This window comes from Microtus oregoni, unplaced genomic scaffold (genome assembly GCF_018167655.1).
Source record: "Microtus oregoni isolate MIOR12 unplaced genomic scaffold, Mior012 000002F_ref0000024, whole genome shotgun sequence".
Taxonomy (NCBI): Eukaryota; Metazoa; Chordata; class Mammalia; order Rodentia; family Cricetidae; genus Microtus; species Microtus oregoni.
In genome coordinates, this window is record NW_024543061.1 from 28,437,056 (window position 1) to 28,458,265 (window position 21,210).

General features: G+C 47.2%; 1 protein-coding gene across 1 annotated transcript in view; it reads right to left on the bottom strand.

Annotated features, from left to right (window-relative positions):
* The window catches only part of Antxr1 (ANTXR cell adhesion molecule 1), a 191,321-nt gene that overhangs the window by 120,902 nt on the left and 49,209 nt on the right, over positions 1-21,210 (bottom strand). Inside the window, exons 4-9 of the mRNA XM_041639405.1 lie at positions 20,241-20,322; positions 19,506-19,539; positions 18,046-18,125; positions 15,254-15,322; positions 13,876-13,956; positions 2,818-2,878 (exon numbers count right to left, since the gene is read on the bottom strand). Coding sequence (XP_041495339.1) covers positions 2,818-2,878; positions 13,876-13,956; positions 15,254-15,322; positions 18,046-18,125; positions 19,506-19,539; positions 20,241-20,322 — 407 coding nt within the window. The remainder of the gene's footprint in view (positions 1-2,817; positions 2,879-13,875; positions 13,957-15,253; positions 15,323-18,045; positions 18,126-19,505; positions 19,540-20,240; positions 20,323-21,210) is intronic.

Below are 21,210 nucleotides of genomic sequence, written 5' to 3' on the forward strand. Positions count from 1 at the left end.
TTAGTTCATTTATTCCCAACAACAGCTATCCTGGGCAAATACAGCGCCACTGTCACTAGGTTTGATTTCCCAAGATAGTACAAAAACTGGACTCCTTAAGTACATTGGTGTTTGAGCATAGTAACTGTATCTTTAAAAACCACAGTGTGGATAAAAAAGAATGCATGGGACGATCACTCAAAGCCTGCAGACTGGCAGTCCGAGCCTGGATGTGTTCTGCAAAGGTTCTGCTCCTCAGGCACTTGGGTTATTGACATATCCTTTAGTGACATGTGCTTTTATTCTCCTGTATCAATGAAACCAGGTTTTCCCTAAACCTGTTTGTATGTGAAGCTGGCTATTTGAGCCCAAATTCTACCCTTAGTAATTACCCTGCAAAAACCTTATTCCTCTCTATATCCTGCTACCTCACACAGTACCTGCCACTGGACAACCCACTCAGGGAATCTGACAGATCTCGGGGGCCCTAGTACTTCTGCGCCGTATACATTAAGTTTATGTATACAATTTTTTAAATTGTCTCAAACACCCTAACAGTATGTGAGGGAGACTAAGTAATTTATTGAGTTTAGAATTATTGAGGGGGCTTTTTTCTATTGCCTAAATGGCTATTGCTTTTTTTAAATTGTGTTTCATTCTAGTTAAACAGTTAAAAAGTGGATGGCCCTCTTACGGTTGTATGGAAGGAGCTAAAAAGGATCAAACAGAAAAAAGCCAAAGGTAATTGTTAAATGAAGACACTCATCAGATTTTACTAATGGCCAATTTAGTGCCAGGAACTCTGCTAGGCAGTGGGACAGGCAGAGAAATATGGTGCTTAGGGGAAGGAGCTAACGATTCTTGAGAACGAGAAGCTGCCCATCCCCTGCAGGCTTTCTGATGGATCACAGGGCTGCTCCACAGCCAAGGTTGCAAACCAAAGCCTGGGTTTTCATCACACATGAGATAATTGCACCATCAAGGGACTTCCTTGTCTTCTAATTACTTTAAAGTTCCGGATTATAAAAAACACATTGTATTCACACACAATACACGAAGTTCAAGTCTTCCGAACAGTCCACTCCTTTACAAAACGCTTCCAAAGCTCAGGGTGACTGACCTTGAAGTTTTCCAGTCCAGTTTAGGCTCTGCACTGCACGGCCCTTTACAACACCCCGACATGTGTTTATGTGATCGTATCTTTTGGCAAATTTCCCTTTCCTGTGTTTTTGATTTATTCATTTTATGTGTGTATGTGTGTGTGTGTTTTGCCTGCATGGATGAGTGTGCACCAAGTGTGTGCTTGGAGTTTCATCAGAAAAGGGCATCAGGTCCCTGGAGTGAGAGTTAGAGATGGCTGTGACACCCTGTGGGGGCTGGGAACCAGGGTCTTCTGCAGGAGCAGCAAGTGTTCTTAATCCCTGAACTGTCCCTCCAGGCCACCACTTCTTCCTTACACGGTGCACTCTGGAGCTCAGGCTGCCCTTGAACTGGCCATCCTCCTGCCTCAGCCTCCCAAGTGATGGGACTGTACATGTAAATCAGCCCAGGCTTTCTTTGAAGACATTCTCCTGGAGTGTGCCCTGGGTTGAAGACATTCCCCTGCCATTTGTGCTGCCAAAAAAATGAATTATTTGAATATAGAAAGGAAATCTTTTCAAATTGCTTTTCCTTGGTAAATTAACACCTAGCTCAGTATAGCCACTATGTATTTTGCTAACAACGTTACATACACGTGTATGTATACCTATATGTATGTATTCACGTGTTCACATAAGCATTAATATTTGTATGGAGTTTATACATATGTGCACACTTACATAAGCATTGATTCTTGCTAACATGTATGCATTTATTGTGATGTTGACACAGATTTAGTGTCTGCCTCCTTGGCCATTTTCAATTCCTCTAAAATCCAATTAAGAATTGAGAAGGAACTCCTTAAGCAAGCGCCTTGATTATACCAGTAAAATATGCATAAGCGAGCTTTTCTCATCCGGGTTGGGTGATGTATTTTCTGTCGATAATCAATGACTGGCATTTGGTGTTCAGAGAGGCTAGAACTCGAGCATCAACAGGGACTCTCAATAGTGAAAGACAAAAGGTTCAGGGGGACAGGGACCCACAGAGTCCATCCTCGTACCCCCAGCACCCAGCAATGTGCCTGGCCCGCAACAGGTTAAAAAGCCCATTACATGGCTGAAACAGAGCTGACGCCTGTGCATCGGGAGAACACACCCTTAAAGTGGGAGGAGCCCATACTGCAAAGCTGGCCAAAGCCCCAGTCTTCATCACTTGGAGATGATACTGGGATTCAAAGGAGAGGCTGCTCTCTGGAGAGTTCCTCCACTGATGATACCTTGTAGCAGACCTTACAGTGATGCCTGGAATTCTCTACCACCATTTTGTGAGTCCTGGTAGATGGAACAATTAGGCCAAATAAATATGCCGAGTACACAGAATACTTAAGAACAAGATTCCAAGGGAGGCCCAGGGCTCACTGTGACCCCTGGTGTGATCTGTAGGGCAGTCACAGGCGGGGTGGCGCTGGGATCAGCCTTGCATCAAGATGAGAATCCAGCGTTTCTACACTCTCCTTGTACTCATGTCCCGTGAAAGAAGGGGGTTTTGACGGCTGATTTTAGACTTCCCGGGAACTGACAAGGTTCTCCCTTCTTTTCTTTTCCTCACAGCAGATTTAATTAGCAATTTCTGATTTTTGTAGTCACACCTACCTGTCTCTTGTCCCACTTCTACGCCCTTACACATGAAGCAAATAGAGATTTGAACTCGAAATAGCAACCAAATGGAAGCGGTGAGCACTTAGTTTTCATTTACCTCCTGCGCATATGGTAGACGGTTCAGCGGCCAGAATTTCGATGCAAGATTTCTTTAAAATCTAGGTGGAGAGGAAGTAAAAACAGTCAATGGGCCTGTTCTACTAAGAGAGAATTAAGACAGTACCACGAGACAGAGAAATTCATGGACATCAGAATGCGGGAGAAACCCTGGGTGATGCACCACTGTCAAAACCACACGTTAATGAGCCAGGCTGCGCGGGGAGCCGCTGAGTGTCCAATCAGCTCTAAGAACCATTCATCCACTCGATCCTTCTGTATTTATTTTAGGCTTTTATTGAACCTGTTATACATGAGTCCTGTTGAACCAAGAGATTCAGTATGGCATTACAAACGCCGTCTCTAAAATTGCTTCCCTGGGGACGATGTGAACATGTCAACAGTTGGTAGGCCCCACCGAGATGAATTCTCAAAGGAGGCATCACTGATTTTGTGAAGATGGCAGCAGTTGGGCTTGGAGGATGGTGCCCACAACCCCGTGGGGCTTTCCCTGTGACATGACACACAATGGCCAGCCCTAAGAGCAAAGCTAAAGGGGCAGATGGAATAAACCAGAAGGGTCATGGGGACCGTTGCAGGGATACTATGCTAAGGGTACCTAGAAAAGGCAGCTGCAGTGGGACTTTAACAGAGCTGTTGGGTCAGCTGGGGGTACAGCTGGGGAACATGCAGGGCACAGAAAGAGTGACCAGCAGAGAGGAGGAGCGAGCCCGGATGTGGCTGGAGAGAGATGGGATGCCCCCTCATTGCAGGCATGGCGGTCACACTCCTGTCAGAGCTTCCTGTCTGGAAAGTTGACCTGGTGCGCTTCGCAGCTTACAGTTTGCTTTCTCTTCCGGTGGACTCTCTGCCCTTGTTCAGATGGGACTCGTCCTCTAGCTGAGTCACGAGGGACTGAACAAGAGCCTGGGGACCAGGAAGGCTCTGACGGGGCCAGGGAAGCTTCTCTTCACCATCTAAGCATTCTACCCCTTGTTGGGTACTGACTGACATTTCAACCAAGAAGTAGGGGGCATTGAACTAATCTGCTAACCAAAAATGGTTGGGGCTTACTTACTATGAAATTTGAGATGTCTCGGAGAGCTAAAATGTACCATTTCTGAACGTGTGAAAGGGTATTTGTGAAATCAACTAATGGCACAATCCGGAGAATTCAGTTTGTAGAAGGCAGAAGTGTCTTTTAGAACCGGGAAATGTCCATTTGTCTGCATGGATGTTTACTTAGGGAAACCTCTTGTTCCAGCTTACGTTTTCACAACCCCACCATACATGATCAAATGGAAAGGGCAGTAAACTGCAGTTCAGAGAATGGGCTCAAGGGTAAGGAAAGGGAGATGGCACTAGCAGAGAGCTCAGGGAAAATGTGCGGGGGCAGGGAGGGGGGCTTATCTTCCGTGAGCAGTGGGGTTGGCACCAAGCCCTCCTTGCTACTGCAAGTGCAGAAGAGGTACTCAAGAACATCTCGACCCAGGGAAGGAAAACACATGAGTTTCTCAAGAAAGACAATATTTACCCATTCCAGGGAGAAATCTGGGCATCCTCAGAGCAGCAGTGTAAAAGGAAATGAGCAAACAAGCTTAAGAAATTTTTTTTTTTTAAGAAAAATTTTTTATCTAGAGCGCAGATGATGAAACAGTAAAGGTTACTCAGCTGTCAGTAGTTACGGCATGACTTTTAGGAGACGCTACAGCTGGAAGCTATAAAAGGTAGCATTTCTTTCTTTGCCAATTTTATTTTGAATCATTCCGCGTATGTGTGTGTGTGCGTTCATGTGTGTACATGTTAGTTGTGAAGCCCCGGGACAACACTGGGTACTGCTCCTCAGGCTCTGCCCACATTCTTTTTGAGAGTCTCTCATTTAGGCTGGTTAGTCAGCCAGCCCCAAGGATCTGCTTGTCTCTGCCTCCCCAGGCTAGAACTCAGGTCTTCAGGCTTGCAAAGCAAGCACTTTACTGAGTGAGCCATCTCCCGGCTCCTCAGTTTTTGAATGCACATTTCCTAGGCCCTTCTTGCAGTACAGCTTCATGAGGTTTTAGTAATTTGCCTGCCCATGACCCTATCTGCTTTTAGCTTCCTCTTGACTCTGCACTTGGGTGGTGGTCCCCTCAGCTTTAGCTTAGTCAGAGACCCTCCCTACCCCACACAGGTGTGGCCTCGTGCCTCACTCCTGCTAACCCCCGTCCCGGCTGCAGGGACATGCAATGTTCTGATGTCATGTCTGGCTGTGCATCTGTCACTGTTGGAGTGACAAGTCCCTTTGTACTTGGCTCTGGATGCTTTGTTTCAATGCTGAGCTCTTAATTCCCCCTTGTCATGAGTCTACCTTGACACCAGGGACAGCCCCAACAATAGATACATCTGGGGAACAGGCTCGTAGCTTCTCCATGCTTCCCTCTCCTAGGTCCACCTACCTTAGGCCTTTGGTAGTATCCTAGGACAAGATACTGCCTTCCTCAAGTGGCCCACAACCTTAATGTGATGACTACCCTCCCCCACTGTATACTGCTTTCCTGGGTCACTTTCCAAGTCTTCAAGGAGAGAGCTCCAAACAGACCACATTTAAAGAAATGGAGCAAATTCAGAGGGAGTGCCTCAGTAAGCAGCGGCAGCAGAACAACGCAGAGCTGTGTGTTGATGTTTTGCAAGAATTCCTCAGATTTCCCCGAGAAAGTTGAATCAATCATTTAATCATTCATAACTGAAGATTTCAAAACAGTATAAGAAGAAAGCCAAACTATTGGGTCTGTCTTTTTTTCCATTTCCCAAAACAAGTACATGGCGTGTCTGCTCATGTAAGCTCCTGAGTTTCCATCGACATATCTGAACCAACCCTAACGTGTAACCAGGATCTGGTAAAACAAAATTTCCATGAATCTTTGACTGCAGACATACTAACAGGGTCTGTCACAATAAACACATGCTGTATTATTTTCTTGAAGTGTCTGCAATTAGCTGATAACTCTAAGGAGTGTATAAAAGGCCAAAATATGTCAGCCAAGTGCTGTGATTTAATCAAGTAAAAACACAGCTTCCCCAAGTTTAATCTAAAACATCTGGAAGGGATCGTAACTGCCAGTAGAATCAAATTCACCAGGGCAGATAGGCAGGCTTTGTCCGGGACTATAGCTCCTGCTAGCTTGAAATCTCTGGTGTCAAAAGATAGAAAAGTCTTAATGGTACGCATGGGTCTTGGGGGTGGGGTCACCCCTTGATTATCAGCAGCCCAGACTATATTGTCATCAGTCTGCCTGAACTGCAGCCAGCAGCAGACCAGTTCAGAGACTCTCTGAAGGTGAGGAGCTCGAGGACCCCTCTCCTGCACAGGCATAGTAGCCAAGGAGGATACATGGATATAGTGTTAGGTCCAAATCCCCTAAAATGGCAGTGATCTGGACACAGAGGGATTGCTGAATGACAGATTAAAAACTCACAAGCAGCAGCCCTCAGAAACTAGTCAAATGGTTTCTGCCAAGAAGATCCACTTCTGTCATTCCTTCTTACCTGGACAAGTGGGGTATCTGGGTCCCTATTAACATGCGGTCATTAGTTATGCACACCAAAGGCCCCGGGCTAGCTTCCCGACTCTTCTTCCCACCTTCTCCATTATGCCAGTTCCTAGGCTGTTCCAGTTTACAGGCTTCCCAAACAGTTTCCTTTAGAACCCGCGAAGCTTTTCTCTGCTCCGATTTTCTCTCTGCTCCTGAGAGATAGCTCCGGCACTCACCAGTCAGCTCCTCTCTCTGTTCCCAGGAGACAGCCATGGTGGCTACAGGCTCCTCTAGATGCCTCTGGCTGCTCGCTTTCTACCACAGGAGAGACAGCCATGCAGCTACCATACTTACAGCAAATCTTCCTTTCCACCCACGGAGCCGTCCAGTTCAGGATAACTTCCCATTGGCTGGCTAAATCTGCCCAGTTCTCTAACACAAAAACTTAGCAATTTTCTTTAATGTCATCTTCCCTGCTACTCTCCAGAAAGAGTCAAATCCCTGCCAGTGAGTCCAGGTGAGCCGAGCATGAAGAGATCTGTGGCCTCCTTCATGGCCATATCACATTTTATAAGTATGCGTGTTCCTAACGGGCCGCTGCCTTCAGACCACACACACTACTGGGTTAGGATTGGCTCTGTTCTTACCCACTCCTGTATTCACAAAGACTAACCTGGCACATAGTAGGGACTAAATATTAGATTAAAAAAGCGAATTCAAGGAATACTTTCTGTATTCCCTTAATACAGCAACCTTCTCATGGCTTCTCTTTCTATTATCTATGTAATTCCTGGGCCTTTTGAACACGAAACTATTGTCTTTATCACCGCTTACTGGTACCTCCCAGTCTGGGGCTGCCTTCCCAGGAGGACTGCTTTGACGCTTTCTTCTCTTTAGTGGATAACTTTCCAACCATAATGTTGTAGGTGGTTCATTCTAGGGCGGCTTTCTTTAAAAGTCATTGTCATCTTTGCTCAGGAAACCCCACAGAGGTCTCTGTTTAGAGGGTTGGACTCGGGCTACCCCAGAAGGGCCATACGATGTCACAGCTGATAGCAGAAGGCATGGGTGAGCCTTGGACCCTGTTCTTTAAGACAGAGCCCGACAGCCTAGGCCATGCAACTGATTCATTCATATTTTCTAGGTCATCTTGTGAGCCCAGATGATTTAATCTGTAACTTGTGAGTTAAATATGAAGAAAGTCAGATACCATTCCTAATCAAATTCCACTGCACACTTTAAATCAACGGCCATACATCTATTAACAGCAGACATGGGCCAAGGTTCTCGTTGGTCCTTAAAATAAACACTGAACATTTTACATATATCTTTGTGAGGCACAGTGATTTTATGTGCTCTGGTATAATATACCAAATGAAGAAAGCATAAGCTAGACATGTGAAAAGTTCGGAGACATATCCCCAGCCTGCATAAGTGCGGCATTCTTTGTAACTTGCTCAATGGGAATCTTGTCTGAAAGCAGGCAGGGAAACTGAGGACATTGCTTGCTTTCCTACCGAACCATGTTCCCACCATGTTTTCAGGAGGAAAGCTCGGGTACCCCTGACCGCTTGGTCCTAGTCTGCTCAGCAAGAGAACTGCTCATCTCCCTCACCCTGCCCACTGGAGCGCCCCACTAGTACAGCAAGGTTGCTTTTCAGAAGCCATTTTTTCTATGAAATCACGGCTGCTGTTTTCTAGAGAGAGGGAACTGTAGAGGCCAGGCCGGGAGCTGCGACTTGCTGAGACTGCTCCTGGAGCCTCTGCAGCTGTGGGAATCGGTGTGACTTGGGGCCTTTTAACAGCAGAGTGAGACAATAGCAGGAGAAATGCCTGGCCCTGAAGTCGGCAGAGCTTTAATGGAATTAGTGACTGCTGAGGCAAGTGATTTAAAAAGAAAAAAAAAAAAGCCTTCCTGCTCTACTCCAGCAATTACAGTTTGATTCTATTTTTATTTCATATTCCAGCCTGCCAGGAAGAACAGAGCCGAGAATGCCGTCTCTTGTCTCTTACAGCTGCAATATTGGAAGCGTGGATAGGGTAGGGCTGGGGGATTCTGCTCAGCTACAAAATGCCTATCTGCTGTTCAGTGTGGGTCTTCCCTGGGTCACAAATGCCATGCAGTCCTCTGGGCAACTTTGTAAGGCCTGGTGCCAGAAACAGGATAGACGGGCAGCTTCTGGGATACAACTTAGCTTCTGTGGAGGGAGCAGCTGCCTTATGGTAGGGAAGAGATCCAAGAGAGGCTCCCAGAATGGCTGCCACTGGGGGGTTCTGGGAGGGGAGAGCTCATGCCGCAGGAGATGCCAGGGTAGTCTCCAGGAAGAGACTCCACAGCGCCCTGGGGTCCAGACAAGTCTTGAGACAGGAGCTGGAGGGGCCCCAGAAGGGAAGCGGTTCTGAAGATGAGAAATGAGCTGGCTTAAGGCAAGGGCTACCGCTGTGGAGAGACTTGCTCAGATGAGGTTTTAGCTCCCTGAAGCCGGACACGGGGACTGCAGGGCTGCCCTGTGGACTCTGAGAGAAACCCTCAGTTCCTGGTGGGGGCTTGGAAGACAAACGCTGCCTTTGGTCAGAGTTTCTAGGCTCCAGGCCAGATTTGGGGAATACCTCTCTTCTGCCTTCCTAGGAACTGAAGGGAGAAAGCAGCACAGGATCTGGTTGCCAAGAATAAAAATAAATTTCAATATCCTTATGGGCAGATGTGTCCCCGGTTTGCTGATCCTACAGCTTTCCTGAGAGGGGGTTCTGCCAGCGCTTGCTCTGCCCTTGCTGATTGTTGAGCAAACACACACAGGCTGTACGTGCTGACTCATGCCCCCGTTAATAGGAAGCCAGGCATACCCTGAAACATTGACTGGAGGGCAAACCTCTGAGGCGCAGATGGCGAGGGCCAGTGGCTGGGCTCCCCTCCTCAGGACCAGACACTGCCCTCAACTGTATTAAGTGGGGACAGCTGGGGACAAAAAAAAATCATGGTAATTGGGCCAAGTGTCAAGAATCAAAGCTGCAAACCCATTCCAGTGCTCTCTGAATCCAGCTCGCCTCGCACGCAGTTTCTGGTGTTATTGCCCACAGCCCTTTGAAAAGGCAAACGAAGGCCCAGGAGCATGGTTGAATTATTGTGTCATGGTCTCCCTGGAGAGTTGGTGATAAACTCAGGTGGTGGTCAGCGGAATTCCCCAGTGAACCACAATGAGAGGAGACAAAGGAATGGGCTCTTTCTTTAAAATTTACTACCATATTCTGAAATAGCAAGTGGGAACCCTGCGAGGGTCCCGTGAGGACGCCTCTGGCCTAGGTGTGAGGTTTTCTTTCCCCCTGAACGGCAGCCTTCAGAACATGGGAATTTCATTACCCTGGGACCTTTAAAAACACTGAGTAGACTAGTTTACATCTTCCGCGATACCATCCACATGTTCCTGACCTCGGAAGCTATGCAGAGCTGTGGCCGGCTAAAGCTCAGATGGAAGAAATAACAGCTTAGGAGGAACGTCTGCTTGAAGGACCACAGAGTCTGATGGTCAAAGTGTCCTGTTCTCATGAGCAACTGAACACCAGTTGAGCTTCTGGAGGTGCCTCTAACCCAGTGTAGAAGGCAAAGGACTCCAAACCCAACCAGTGTGCTCCCAGATTGGGACCCGTGGATTCTGTTACCTCCATGTAATCACGTGAGTCATGCTGAGTCACTTCCTGTATTTGGTTTTCAGAGTCTCCCTCTCTAAAACGGAGCTGTTTCTGGCTAACGCTGAACGGAGTGGGGGATCACTCTCTCGAGCAGACACTGGCAGCATATCCTGCGTTGCCACTCATTTGCTGAGATGTTTGGTCCTGGTTGATTTACCAAACCTTTCCAGTACACAACCTCCAATCTATTGCATGGCTCCAGTAAGGGCTGAATGATGGGATCCACCCAGTGACGGAGCTTGGTGGCTTTTATTTTTACGTTCTTAAAGTCACAAAGAGAGGAAGAACTGTGGGGTCCCCTTGCCCACGAGCTCTGTACCCATGGGAATATTAACTGGGCATCAGGTTCTTCATCTGCAAATGGCAACAAACTACGTGCCGTATGGCAATGGTAGGGTTTTAAAATGGAGTAATATTAAATGGGGAGAAGAGGCATTTGTTAAAGTACATTTACTCCAGCTGTTGACTTCCTTCTGTCCTCTTTCTCCCATAGATGGACAGGCAAGTGTTTCCTTTAAGTACTAGGAGCCTCGGAGAGTGCCAAAATGACCAAACCAGGCATCAGAGAGAGGCAGCAGAGGACAGGGTAGACCTTCCCCTGGCAAAGAGATCCTGGGCACCCAGTGTCCATTCTACTTCCCCAGGTGGAGAAGGTGGGGCTTCTGGAGACGCCGCTGGGTTCAGGTTCCCCGGCACACCATTCTGAGCATCAGGTATGACAGTTCATCCAACCTGCCTGTGGGTCCCCGCCTGGCCTGTAACTCAGAATAATAGGTGGATCTCCAGAGGGCAGTTACAGGGGGCCCTGGGAAGTTCAACAGCCAGTGACATCTCTCCTTCCTCGCCCAGGCACACACCCTCTCAAGACTGCTTCTGAGCACTTAGTCATCTCCCAGGGGATTGTGGGTAGGATGCCACCATGCCTTTCTTTCCTGAGCCTTGGGGAATGGTTGCTCTGTTTGCAGCCTCTGCACATGGCTATCTTAGAGCAATCACCACGGCCTTCAAGGCTACCTGATGCTTCATCTTGTCTGCCAACCTTACACATCACCCGCTCATTCTACCAGGTGCCTTCTCAGGACCATGTGCCCGCTCGGTAGTTCCAAGCCTGCACGTCAATGTCAGCTACATTTCGCCTTCCAGGTTATCTTCTTAAAGGAGCCTGGACCACTGCCTCCCCCTTCACTATTCTCCCAAGGCATATGCTATTTCTTCATACCGTTTGCTACAATTTAACTTCATATATTAGTTTTTTTTCTGGGTCTTTTCCATAGATTTTCTGTCCTCTGTTGTTGGGACAAGGTCACTTTCTGCTTCGCTTGGAACTGTATAGTCAGTATCTACAATAGGAGATTTTTTTCAATTAGCATTTTCGTTTCTTTCTTTCTTTCTTTCTTTCTTTCTTTCTTTTTATTTATTTATTTTGGTGGGGGACATGCTGGGAACAGAACCCAGGGCTTCACAAATGCCAGGCAAGCAGCTGTGAGTTCCCCACCTCTCCGGCCTCTCAGTGAGCATTTGATTGATGACTCAGTATTAGCCCTTGCACTTTTATTTGGGGCTCAAAAATGCAGAAATCTGTGTGATCTGTTTGAGTCATCAGAAGCTGCTCTGCTATCTCATTTTAGATCATTGAGTCTGGTCCTATTTTATCTCAAGAAGATAGCCAGTCACAGGCTAATGATGGGAACGAGCGGGAGTGGGTGCCTTGGGCTGATACTGGAAAGAGAACAGAACCCACCTCTTAAAAGCAGCCAGCCAGCCCATGCCATAATTACTTCTGTCTGACTTGAGAAGGATGAGCCCTGCCATGCTCGTCTCTTTCTCTGTCCAAGCAAACCAGTTAACAGCAGCCATAAACATGGGTTTCCAGTCCTGGGAGGATCAAAACTGATGTAATTCCCAGATAAATGCTCACAAGAAAGCCGCCATTCAGTTAAAGTTTGAAGCCTGAAGTCTGCAATGGGGACACTGTCCTGACAGAACTTGTACCACACCCTTGGATCTATTTCAGTTTGAGGCTGGGGGTGGTTTTACAAACACCCTGGCTCACACTGAGCTCGGGTGAGTTATTGCTAATGCTGAAACATACAAGGCCAATACTGATTCACACAGATAGAAGTGCCAATAATTTGTGTAAGAATTGACTCTTGAAGAGCCCTGGGCATGTGGTTCCTGAGAGCTTGAACAGGAAAAGGAATCCCACCCTGTCCAGAAGCTGTCCTGGGGAGGGTCTCTGATTGGGCCACTGTCTCTGGTGTGCCTATGTAAATGGACAGAGAAGAGCTCAACGACCCCAGCACAAAGACCTGATATGGCAATGAGGATGCTAGTTACCCTGGCTTGACCAGAGCATGTTGTATAAATGTATTGTGACACCACACTGTCTACCATTGTGTCTGTACTGAGACATCACATGTCTACAGTTGTGTGTTCTGAGACCACATATCTATAGTTGTGTGTCTGTATTGAGAATCACACATCTACAGCCACCCCACACAGAGTGTATCTCATCTCCTATGATCTCAGAAAGCTAAGCAGGGTTGGGCTTGGTTAGAACTCAGAAAATAGATGGGGCCATCTTATATTAGACCCCAGAAATTTACAATTATTACATCTAATTTAGAATAAAATAAAAACTAGTGTTTCAGTGACACCACCCACTGCCTGCAGGTGCAGTTAAAACCCTTCGAAGCTTATGCAGATTTGATCCAGGCCAATGTGCTGGCTATGTTCCCTCCCCTCCGAAATCACCAGCAATCAGAGCTGTCCTTGTCACCCCTGGATAGGCTCCACTCTCCCCCGAAGGAAGGTGAACTCAAGCTCCTTCTCCGCTGTGCCTCCCACCTCCTTAAAGGTCTTTCAGTAGCAATTCAGGTCAGCCCACCTTGTGAAGTGACCCTTCCCTGCACAGCTACAGGTCAAGGTCAGCCCGAACCCACTGTTAGTGCTCCACAGAACTAGGCTGCTGCTCCATGTGGGGTTTTAGTCTTATGTTCCCGAGTACGCCACAGTGACCCAGAAGTTTCTGCGCATGTGTGCAGAGCTGATAAACAGTGAGGAGGAACTGGTTTGGATTCCACCATGGGGGTTCTCTGGGGACAGAGCTCGGGTAGTCAGGTTTGGTGGCTAGAGTCTTTACCTACCGAGCCATCCACTGACCCATCCAAACATGCAGGAAGTCCCTTCCTTGTGGACTAATCACTGGGCCTGACATCCTCCATTTTCCCGATTCTTTCTACTTTTTCAGTAGAGTAAGTCTGTACATATTTAAGACAAGCATTCCCAGCCTGAAGTGAGACTCTTTTTCATAATCCTCGAAACTTCTGCTTACAGACATCAGTGTTCTAAAAGTATTCCTGGGCACGGGCTTCGGGATCTACCTTGGCTGACTACCATGGAGTGGTGTGGGAATGATCTCAGAGCTGACTGGAACTGTGCGTGAAACTCTTACCTGATTTTTACTTTGTCATTATTTAATTTGTAATTTATGGGTTAAATGCTTTTTTACAAAAAAAAGGTGTCATATCACTGCGAGCAGCTATGTTTAGTCATGGCTGGGTAGGCTGCAGGTCAGTCTAGCTCCGACTCGGAGAACAGAGGCTGCCTGTGGTTTGGCTTGCAACCAGGGCAGGGTCCTCCTCAACTTGTAGGATGGAGTTGGCACAAGAGAAAGAAAAGAAACGTGATTGAAAGGCTGAAGGCAGATCTAGTCATACATAGTAGATGAAAAGACCTATAAAGGAATGTTCTCTCAAGCAGAAAAACAACAGAGCGTGCATGACAGGGGAGGGCGGGTTTCAGGGAGAGAGAGAGATCATCCTTCACAGCCAGTCAACCCTCCAGAAGAAGCGTGTACTCACTGAGTGGATTATGCCTTGAAGGGCCTGGAAGCCGTCATTCACAGGAAACACATGGTCCTTACTGTCTGCAATCCGAGCCAACTGAGAACAGGCAGACAAACAAGTGCAGAGACGTTAGGCATGGATGTGGAAGGATCGGGAAAGCTACCATGGACTGCAGGGGCTTGGGGCACCCATGAGCAGAACCCAGAGGAACCTGGAGCTTCACCAGGCTCAGGGCCTCACTGAGGGGCCCTCAGCAATAATGCGCTAACCAGGGACCCCCTGGAGCAGGCTGAGGATTGCACCAGCTTTTGTTTGAATTTTGTTTGAGATTTGTTTGAATCTCTTCCTTCTTGGGAGCAGAGGAAGACTGCCCAGTTGGATGAACACATGACTTAGGGTGATATATTTTCGATTTGAGGACAATGTCTTGTTTTTCACCCAAATAGCTGCTGGTAATTTTATTCAAATCAGACAACTTCAGAACCATGTTTAGGCATTCTCGTAGAACCAGGCTGATGAAAGGGGTTTCACCTTTCACCCCAAATGCCATGGGGGTCAGACCCATTGCTTCCTTCTGCTGTGTGAATCAGGATAAGGAGCAGCTGACCAGGGACCCTCAACATTCAGAGTCTTGGGACTGCCACAGAGAACATGCCAACTTTAAAATTCTTTTTCATTGTTTTTTACTGATTGCAAGAGCAACATTTTTATTACTTTAAAAACTTGGGAAAATTTAAAAATTAAACTGGAAGGAAAACAAGGTCTATTCATAATGGATCTTCCCTCTATATTTGCAGCTTGGCATGTAGACTTGTCATAGTCTTAATGCAGACACATGTGTACTTTTTCTAAGAGGATCTCAGTGCTTTGCAATCCTGTTTATTTACTCCGTAAGTTACTGAGAACCCTGTAACAAAAACAACCCTGAGCCACATGGAAGAGCTCTCACTGAGGATGTTAGCATTTAGGTTTCTACTTCTGGGCACGCTCAAACTATTCCTACATTCCTGTATAGAGAATGCATTACATTTTAATAAGCAAAAAAAAAAAATCTGTCACTTGAAAAAGAAAATTGTATTTGTCAAATTAAGAAATTTAGAAGGTTTTCTAAGCTAATTGAGACCTGTGTTGAGACCTTGCTGACTTAATGTCACCTAGAAAATTAAACAAAGGAGATGTGCCCTGGGTGGTCTTATGCTGAGACCCCAGAAACTTCAAAAGATGATGTCAAACTCTTCACACAGCCAAAACGTTCTTCTTGCCTAGCTTCCCAGAGAAACATCCTATTTACGGGTATATATTCCACAGATGCCCCCACTACGCTGAATGAACTTGCTGTCCATCACTCCTGAGCTCAGCACATTTCCAAACAGGGGGAGAGCCAGGCTCATACCTGAGTTTCATTGAAATCCTTCACACCAACACAGTAAACAATTGCACCAAGGTCCCGGGATCTGTTAGCCTGTGTGAGGAGACAAAGGGGATTAAAGGGAGATGTAGGGGCAAGTGTCGCTCTCTTGAGTTCAAGACGGCTACCATCAATGATGGGATTCCCGAGCACCGACTCTGCGGCAGGTGACGCAGTGAAGGAGCAATCTAGACCCCAGGGAGCTCACACTCTAGTGACCACAAAGGCTCATGAGGATCAGAGAACAGTGGTTAGCGTCGGGGGCAGCCGTCAGTGACAGCTCTGGAAGGATGTGGGACACACAGCACATCCAGGAAATGGTCCGCCTTTGCTATTCCTGAAGTAGGTTTGTTGGCATACTTTCTTCCTTGGGGCATGACAGCCCAGTCTTACAAAGGAATGTGGCCTTTGGCACGAGGCTCCTTATGCGGATGCTTGGCTTCACTCTGTAAAGTGTCTGGGAAATTAACTGTGGCCATCGTGCAGAGCTCACTGGTCCTGGGATGTCTCTATAGTCAGCATCTTTTATGAACTAGAAGACTTTATCTCACTGCCACAGAGCAAAGCGCCTTGATGGTAGGTCCGTATCTGAATAGGTAGCCAGGACCCTTGCCACACTGAGAAGTCAGCCTACTGAAAAATATCCAGGTTTTGGCTTAGTGTTATAGTTAATATATTAAAGGTATTTTGATTTGCTTTGATATTTGTTTTCCATATTTCCTGGGTTTCAGGCTAGAACACAGAAACTCCTCAACACATGGAGCAGATGCTCAATAAATATGAACAATAAGCATACAGTACCCAATACACGCATACTGATTTGACTGTAACTTCTCCCCTTATGAGATGCCAACCCACCTGCTTCTCACACTGACTTCTAGAGGGGACAGTGCATGACTTTCCTTCTCTATGTTGGGAACATTTCCTGCTGTACTCAGAATGAAATGAACCCCCTGAGACACAGGCTAGCCCTCGCCTCTCTCTATCAATCCAGGACTCCTCTCCTCTCTCTGGGCTTTCTGGGGAGTTCTGCAGAAGGGAGGATTCATGCACTGTATCTTCCCTGGGAACGCTTTCTTGTGCTGGCATCAGGATGCTGAGCACTTTCCAAGTCTGTATGCGCCATACCTAAAATTGCTTCCAGCTAACGTCTGCCTCGAGCCTCTCACACTCATCTTTTGCTTTATTCCAGTTCTTTCCTTATTAGGGGTTTTATTTTATGTGGCGGTTATATAGTGTCTAAATAAGCCATTTTGCATTCCGTCACATAGTTAAGTTTAGAACACAGAAATGTACTACTCCCCAGATGCTCGGGGCATCTGTCATGTTAGCTTGTGTTTCCCATGCCAGGCATGTGCTCCTGGGAGAAGGAAGAAAGGAAAGCATTTCATGGAAGAGCCCAGCAACTGTGCCTCACTCTCTTGTGTGTCTCTAGAGCGTAGCCAAGTCCAGACTCAGCATGAACAAACACACTACTTCACACTTGGGGATGGAGTTCAGTTTAAGCTAAACAGAGGTCAGAAGACCCAGGGACTGCAATGCTGCCATTGATGTCTCCCCCCCCCCCCGCCCCCTTTGTATCTTTTCCCTTCTGTGTGCATTTCCTCCTGGGCCTGAGTGAATCTGTGGGCTCATCCACCGGGACATAGGTCACCAACCAGTGACCACACCTCTGAAGAAAAATAACTTTTTCTCCAAACAGCCATCAACACCAATATCTCCTCAGCTAGGGAGTGAGGCCTTGAGAGTTCATCCTCTTGGGGAATAATTTTTGAAAGCTTAAGGAAAAAGAAAAGAGGGCCATAAAGATGGCTCACCAGTGTGCAAGGCTCTTCCAAAGGACCCCAAACTGATTCTCAGCACCCACATCAGACAACTCACAACCAACTCCAGCTCCACAGGGATTCAACACCTCTGGCACCCACACTCACACGGTTGTTCACAACCATTCATAACTCCAATGCTGGGATCTGGCACCCTCTTCAGACTTCCACAGGCACAAGACACACACACACAGTGCAATACATACATGCAGGCAAAATCCTCATACACAGAAAATGAAATTTTTAAGCCTTTTAATGATACAGTGAAGACAAATCTTAGAAAAGGGAGGGAAGGAGAAAAACAGGAGATGGCAAAGAGTGTCCCACCCCTCTGCTCAGCTTCGCTTCCTGAATCGGTTTTGTTGTTGTTGCTGTTGTTTGTTTTGTTTGTTTTTAGAGACAAGGTTTCTCTGTGTAACCCTGACTGTCCTGGAACTTGTTCTACAATCAGGCTGGCCTCGAACTCACAGAGCTCCGCCTGCTTCTGCCTCCCAGGCATGTACCGCCACCACCGCCTGGACTGAGAATCTGACTGTCACCCTGGTGACCTGGTTCTTATGTACCTCAAGAAGCTCTTTCTCCATTTCAGTAGAAAATCTGAGGGGAAAGAAAGAAAACTGGTACTAACACTTTCTGTTTAAAACTCTTGTGTGACCCTTTGTAAGCTGCTAAAGTAATACATTACCTTCAGTAAAGGCACAATAGACTTTTTTTGAAAGGAGAAAAGTGTTTATCAAGTGTGAGACGTGAAAATTCACATAAAAATGAAGTGTTATGATTATTTTTACACTCGAGACAGTCCCATTCCGGTTTTACCAAGAACGACTGTTGTTTTGTCTGAATACAGAGGAAGACCTGGTCTCTCCACACATGCCAGGCACACACTACACACTCTAGCTCTGAGCTGCATGCCTGCTTCCGTTTCCACACTGAGACACAGCGGCTGCTACTCACCTCCCGCTCTGAGTAGAAGAAGAGATCTTCATGCAGCTCCCCGTCCGTCAGTGCGATGATGACACTTGCTGTCCTGTATCCTGCTCAGAAACAGCAGAGACCTTGTTTATCCTGGACCCCAGGACACCCCACAGAGACCTTTCGCTTATCCTGTACCCCCAGGACACCCTATAGAGACCTCTTGCTTACCCTGTACCCCCAGGACACCCCACAGAGATCCCTCGCTTACCCTGTACCCCCAGGGCACCCCGCAGAGACCCCCTCACTTATCCTGTACCCCAGGACACCCCCACAGAGACCCCACACTTATCCTGTACCTCAGAACACCCCCACAGAGACCTCTCGCTTATTCTGTATCCCCAAAATACCCCCACAGAGACCCTCTTACTTGTCCTGTACCCCCAGGACACACCCACACATCCCTGAGATTTTATCTCTTTTTAAGTTCAGTCACTGAAAATGAACACGATGAAAATCGTCAGTCTTGTATTGGGGTGTGGGGCAACTCTAACATGAGCTTTTTATGGTCAGACTTCTGGATTTCTCGGTCTCATCTCAACATATAGGCTGACCAGGTGACATGGCTCTGAAACACTCAGTCACTGCCAACAGCTCCTGTGGCCAAAGGTCACCAGGCCTGGGGCAAATTCCACACTTGGACTGTAGTGGCCCTTCTTGAATGCCATAGCCGACCACATACACCACACTTGCCAAAACATAATATTTATCAGAATTTGCAAGCTGACCAGAAGTATTACAGCTGTTGGCAAAATTCTACTGGAATTCTTCCAATGTTATTTAGACTTCCAGGAACAGCACTTACAATCGATTTTCTGGGCAAGTTTGGGGCTACCTTATGTGCAGCAGTTCAATTACAGTCAAACAGGAAGTGGCTATCAGGAGGAAAGTCCCCACAGTTACACGGAATCTCATCGAAGAGATTGGTGTGACATTCTGGAGTGCTCTCCACGAGGGAGACCAACAGCAGCCAGAGTGACGATGATGTCCTTTTCTGAGGACTTAGTAAGAATACTTTAGACATTTATATTTAAGCTAAGGGAAGTTTCAGTCAAACTTCATCTAAATACCAGATTCAACCACAGGAGCTCAGAGAGAAACAAGGTAATTAAATCTGACACAAAAATTCAAGACCTTACTAGCCCATCCAAGTAGTTATTAATTTAATAAATTCATCATGCAAAACTATTCATGTGAATTGCAGACTGTAGCCGTAATGGGATCTTAATCGTTTTTAAATAATGTTTCCTGGCACAGTCTGGCAGAGTTTGATTTGATAAACGCCACCTTTCTAGGCACTTGTTCTTATTTCTTCTTTGATAAAATGAATGTACAGGATTTATGGACCATGTCACACATGTACTTCGTGTAAAAATTCCCTTTCCGAAGCAAACGCTGAGCTATGAGACCCTTCATCATGTGACTTTATGTCACAATCTTACCTTGACTGTTTTCATAGTAAATCTGCTCGCTGGCCTGAAAAACACACGGAGAAGCCATTAGAACTTTAGCCTTACAACGCTGCTTGCCAGCCCGGCTGCATGCATGGAGGCCAGCCCGGGTAGCATGCATGGAGGCCAGCCCGGCTGCATGCATGGAGGCCAGCCCGGCTGCATGCATGGAGGCCAGCCCGGCTGCATGCATGGAGGCCAGCCCGGGTAGCATGCATGGAGGCATGATGTCGCTTGTCTGCAGCCAGGGCTGTCTTGATTCTTACTGTGACTCGCCCGGGGTTTCACTCAAAGTGACAGTGCTGACATTCAGGTAAAGTGATTCTCACCCTTGAGTCAGCTAACTGTTGACATGGGTGGAGATCTCAGAGTCTTGGAAAGATTTCCTTAAAGCCAAAGGTACTGAAATTCCATCTCTGCCATTGTGGTTGCCAGCCACGAAAGACACTTTGGGAATTGAGGGACTTGCGTGTGGCACAGTTCCTGAGTGACATCTAAGTACTGGCTAACAAACCATTTGTGGGTGTCAGTTAAGGAGGAAAAAATCCATTCCCTTAGTGCATTTGAGGGCAGTTGTCAGTGAGCTTATGGGGGGAAACTGGGCTTTCTTATCTCTGGGCGTTATTAGTCCCCTTAACACACACACGCTTTATCTCATCAGCCATCTCTGTGCTGGGCCCAGTGTGACGCTTTATACTGAAGAGTTGAAAATTGTCCCGAAATTACCCTTTCAAATCCTTCATGCATGTAAGTGTCTCCTCCTGGCAGAACTTTCTGCAGTTCTTCTAGGCCTTGTCGGATCTGTTCCCTGAAACCCAAAAGTATCTTGTTAGTCTCATGAGAGTATTTCTCCTTGCTGCTGACAGCACAGGCACCGGTTTGCTTTCCATGCACATGCTGGGTTGCTCCAATAGCTCCCACAGCACAGGCACCGGTTTGCTTTCCGCGCACATGCTGGGTTGCTCCAATAGCTCCCACAGCACAGGCACCGGTTTGCTTTCCGCGCACATGCTGGGTTGCTCCAATAGCTCCCCGAACCCTCCAGTCGGCATTACCCTTCCGGAGTCAGTCGCGGCTAGGGAAGGATGAGTTAGACTTCATCAACGGGAGGACCCTTTCACAAGGATCTCCCCTGGCTTTTAAGATGTCCCTCTTTGGAAACACAGACAAAGCTCTCTATCAACACTGGAAATCAACCTTAAAATGTTCCTGCTCCTAACGGGACACAGTCACACAGGTGGAGGCACAGATGGCTTCTGTGAGCCAGGGAGGGATGAGCACTGAGAAAGAAGGGGAAACCAGAAGAGGCCACCTTAAGATGCAGCTGGGAGGAATCCGAGCAAACGCTGCCAAAGGAAACCGCGCAGTCAGCTTTGAGAGCAAAAAGGAACATGGAATCTATACTTCCCAATCAGGCAGGAGCGATTGGTGGCTGACACCTGCGTGCTGTTCCTTTGTTTGGGCAAGGTGACTGACGGTGGGGGAAGGAAGAGGAAGTGAGACAGAGGATGGGAGAGAGCTGGAGTGGCATCCAGAGCCTCAGAGTCTCGCAGACTGCTCACGCGGGACGGTAAGAAACCCATTCACGTTCCTAGCTCTGCAGTGGAACCGCGCTATGCCAAAGCCTCTGAGCCCTAACCCCATTCCTGTACCTGTGAGAGGGTAAATCAGGAAGAAAGAGCCTTCAGGTCAGAAG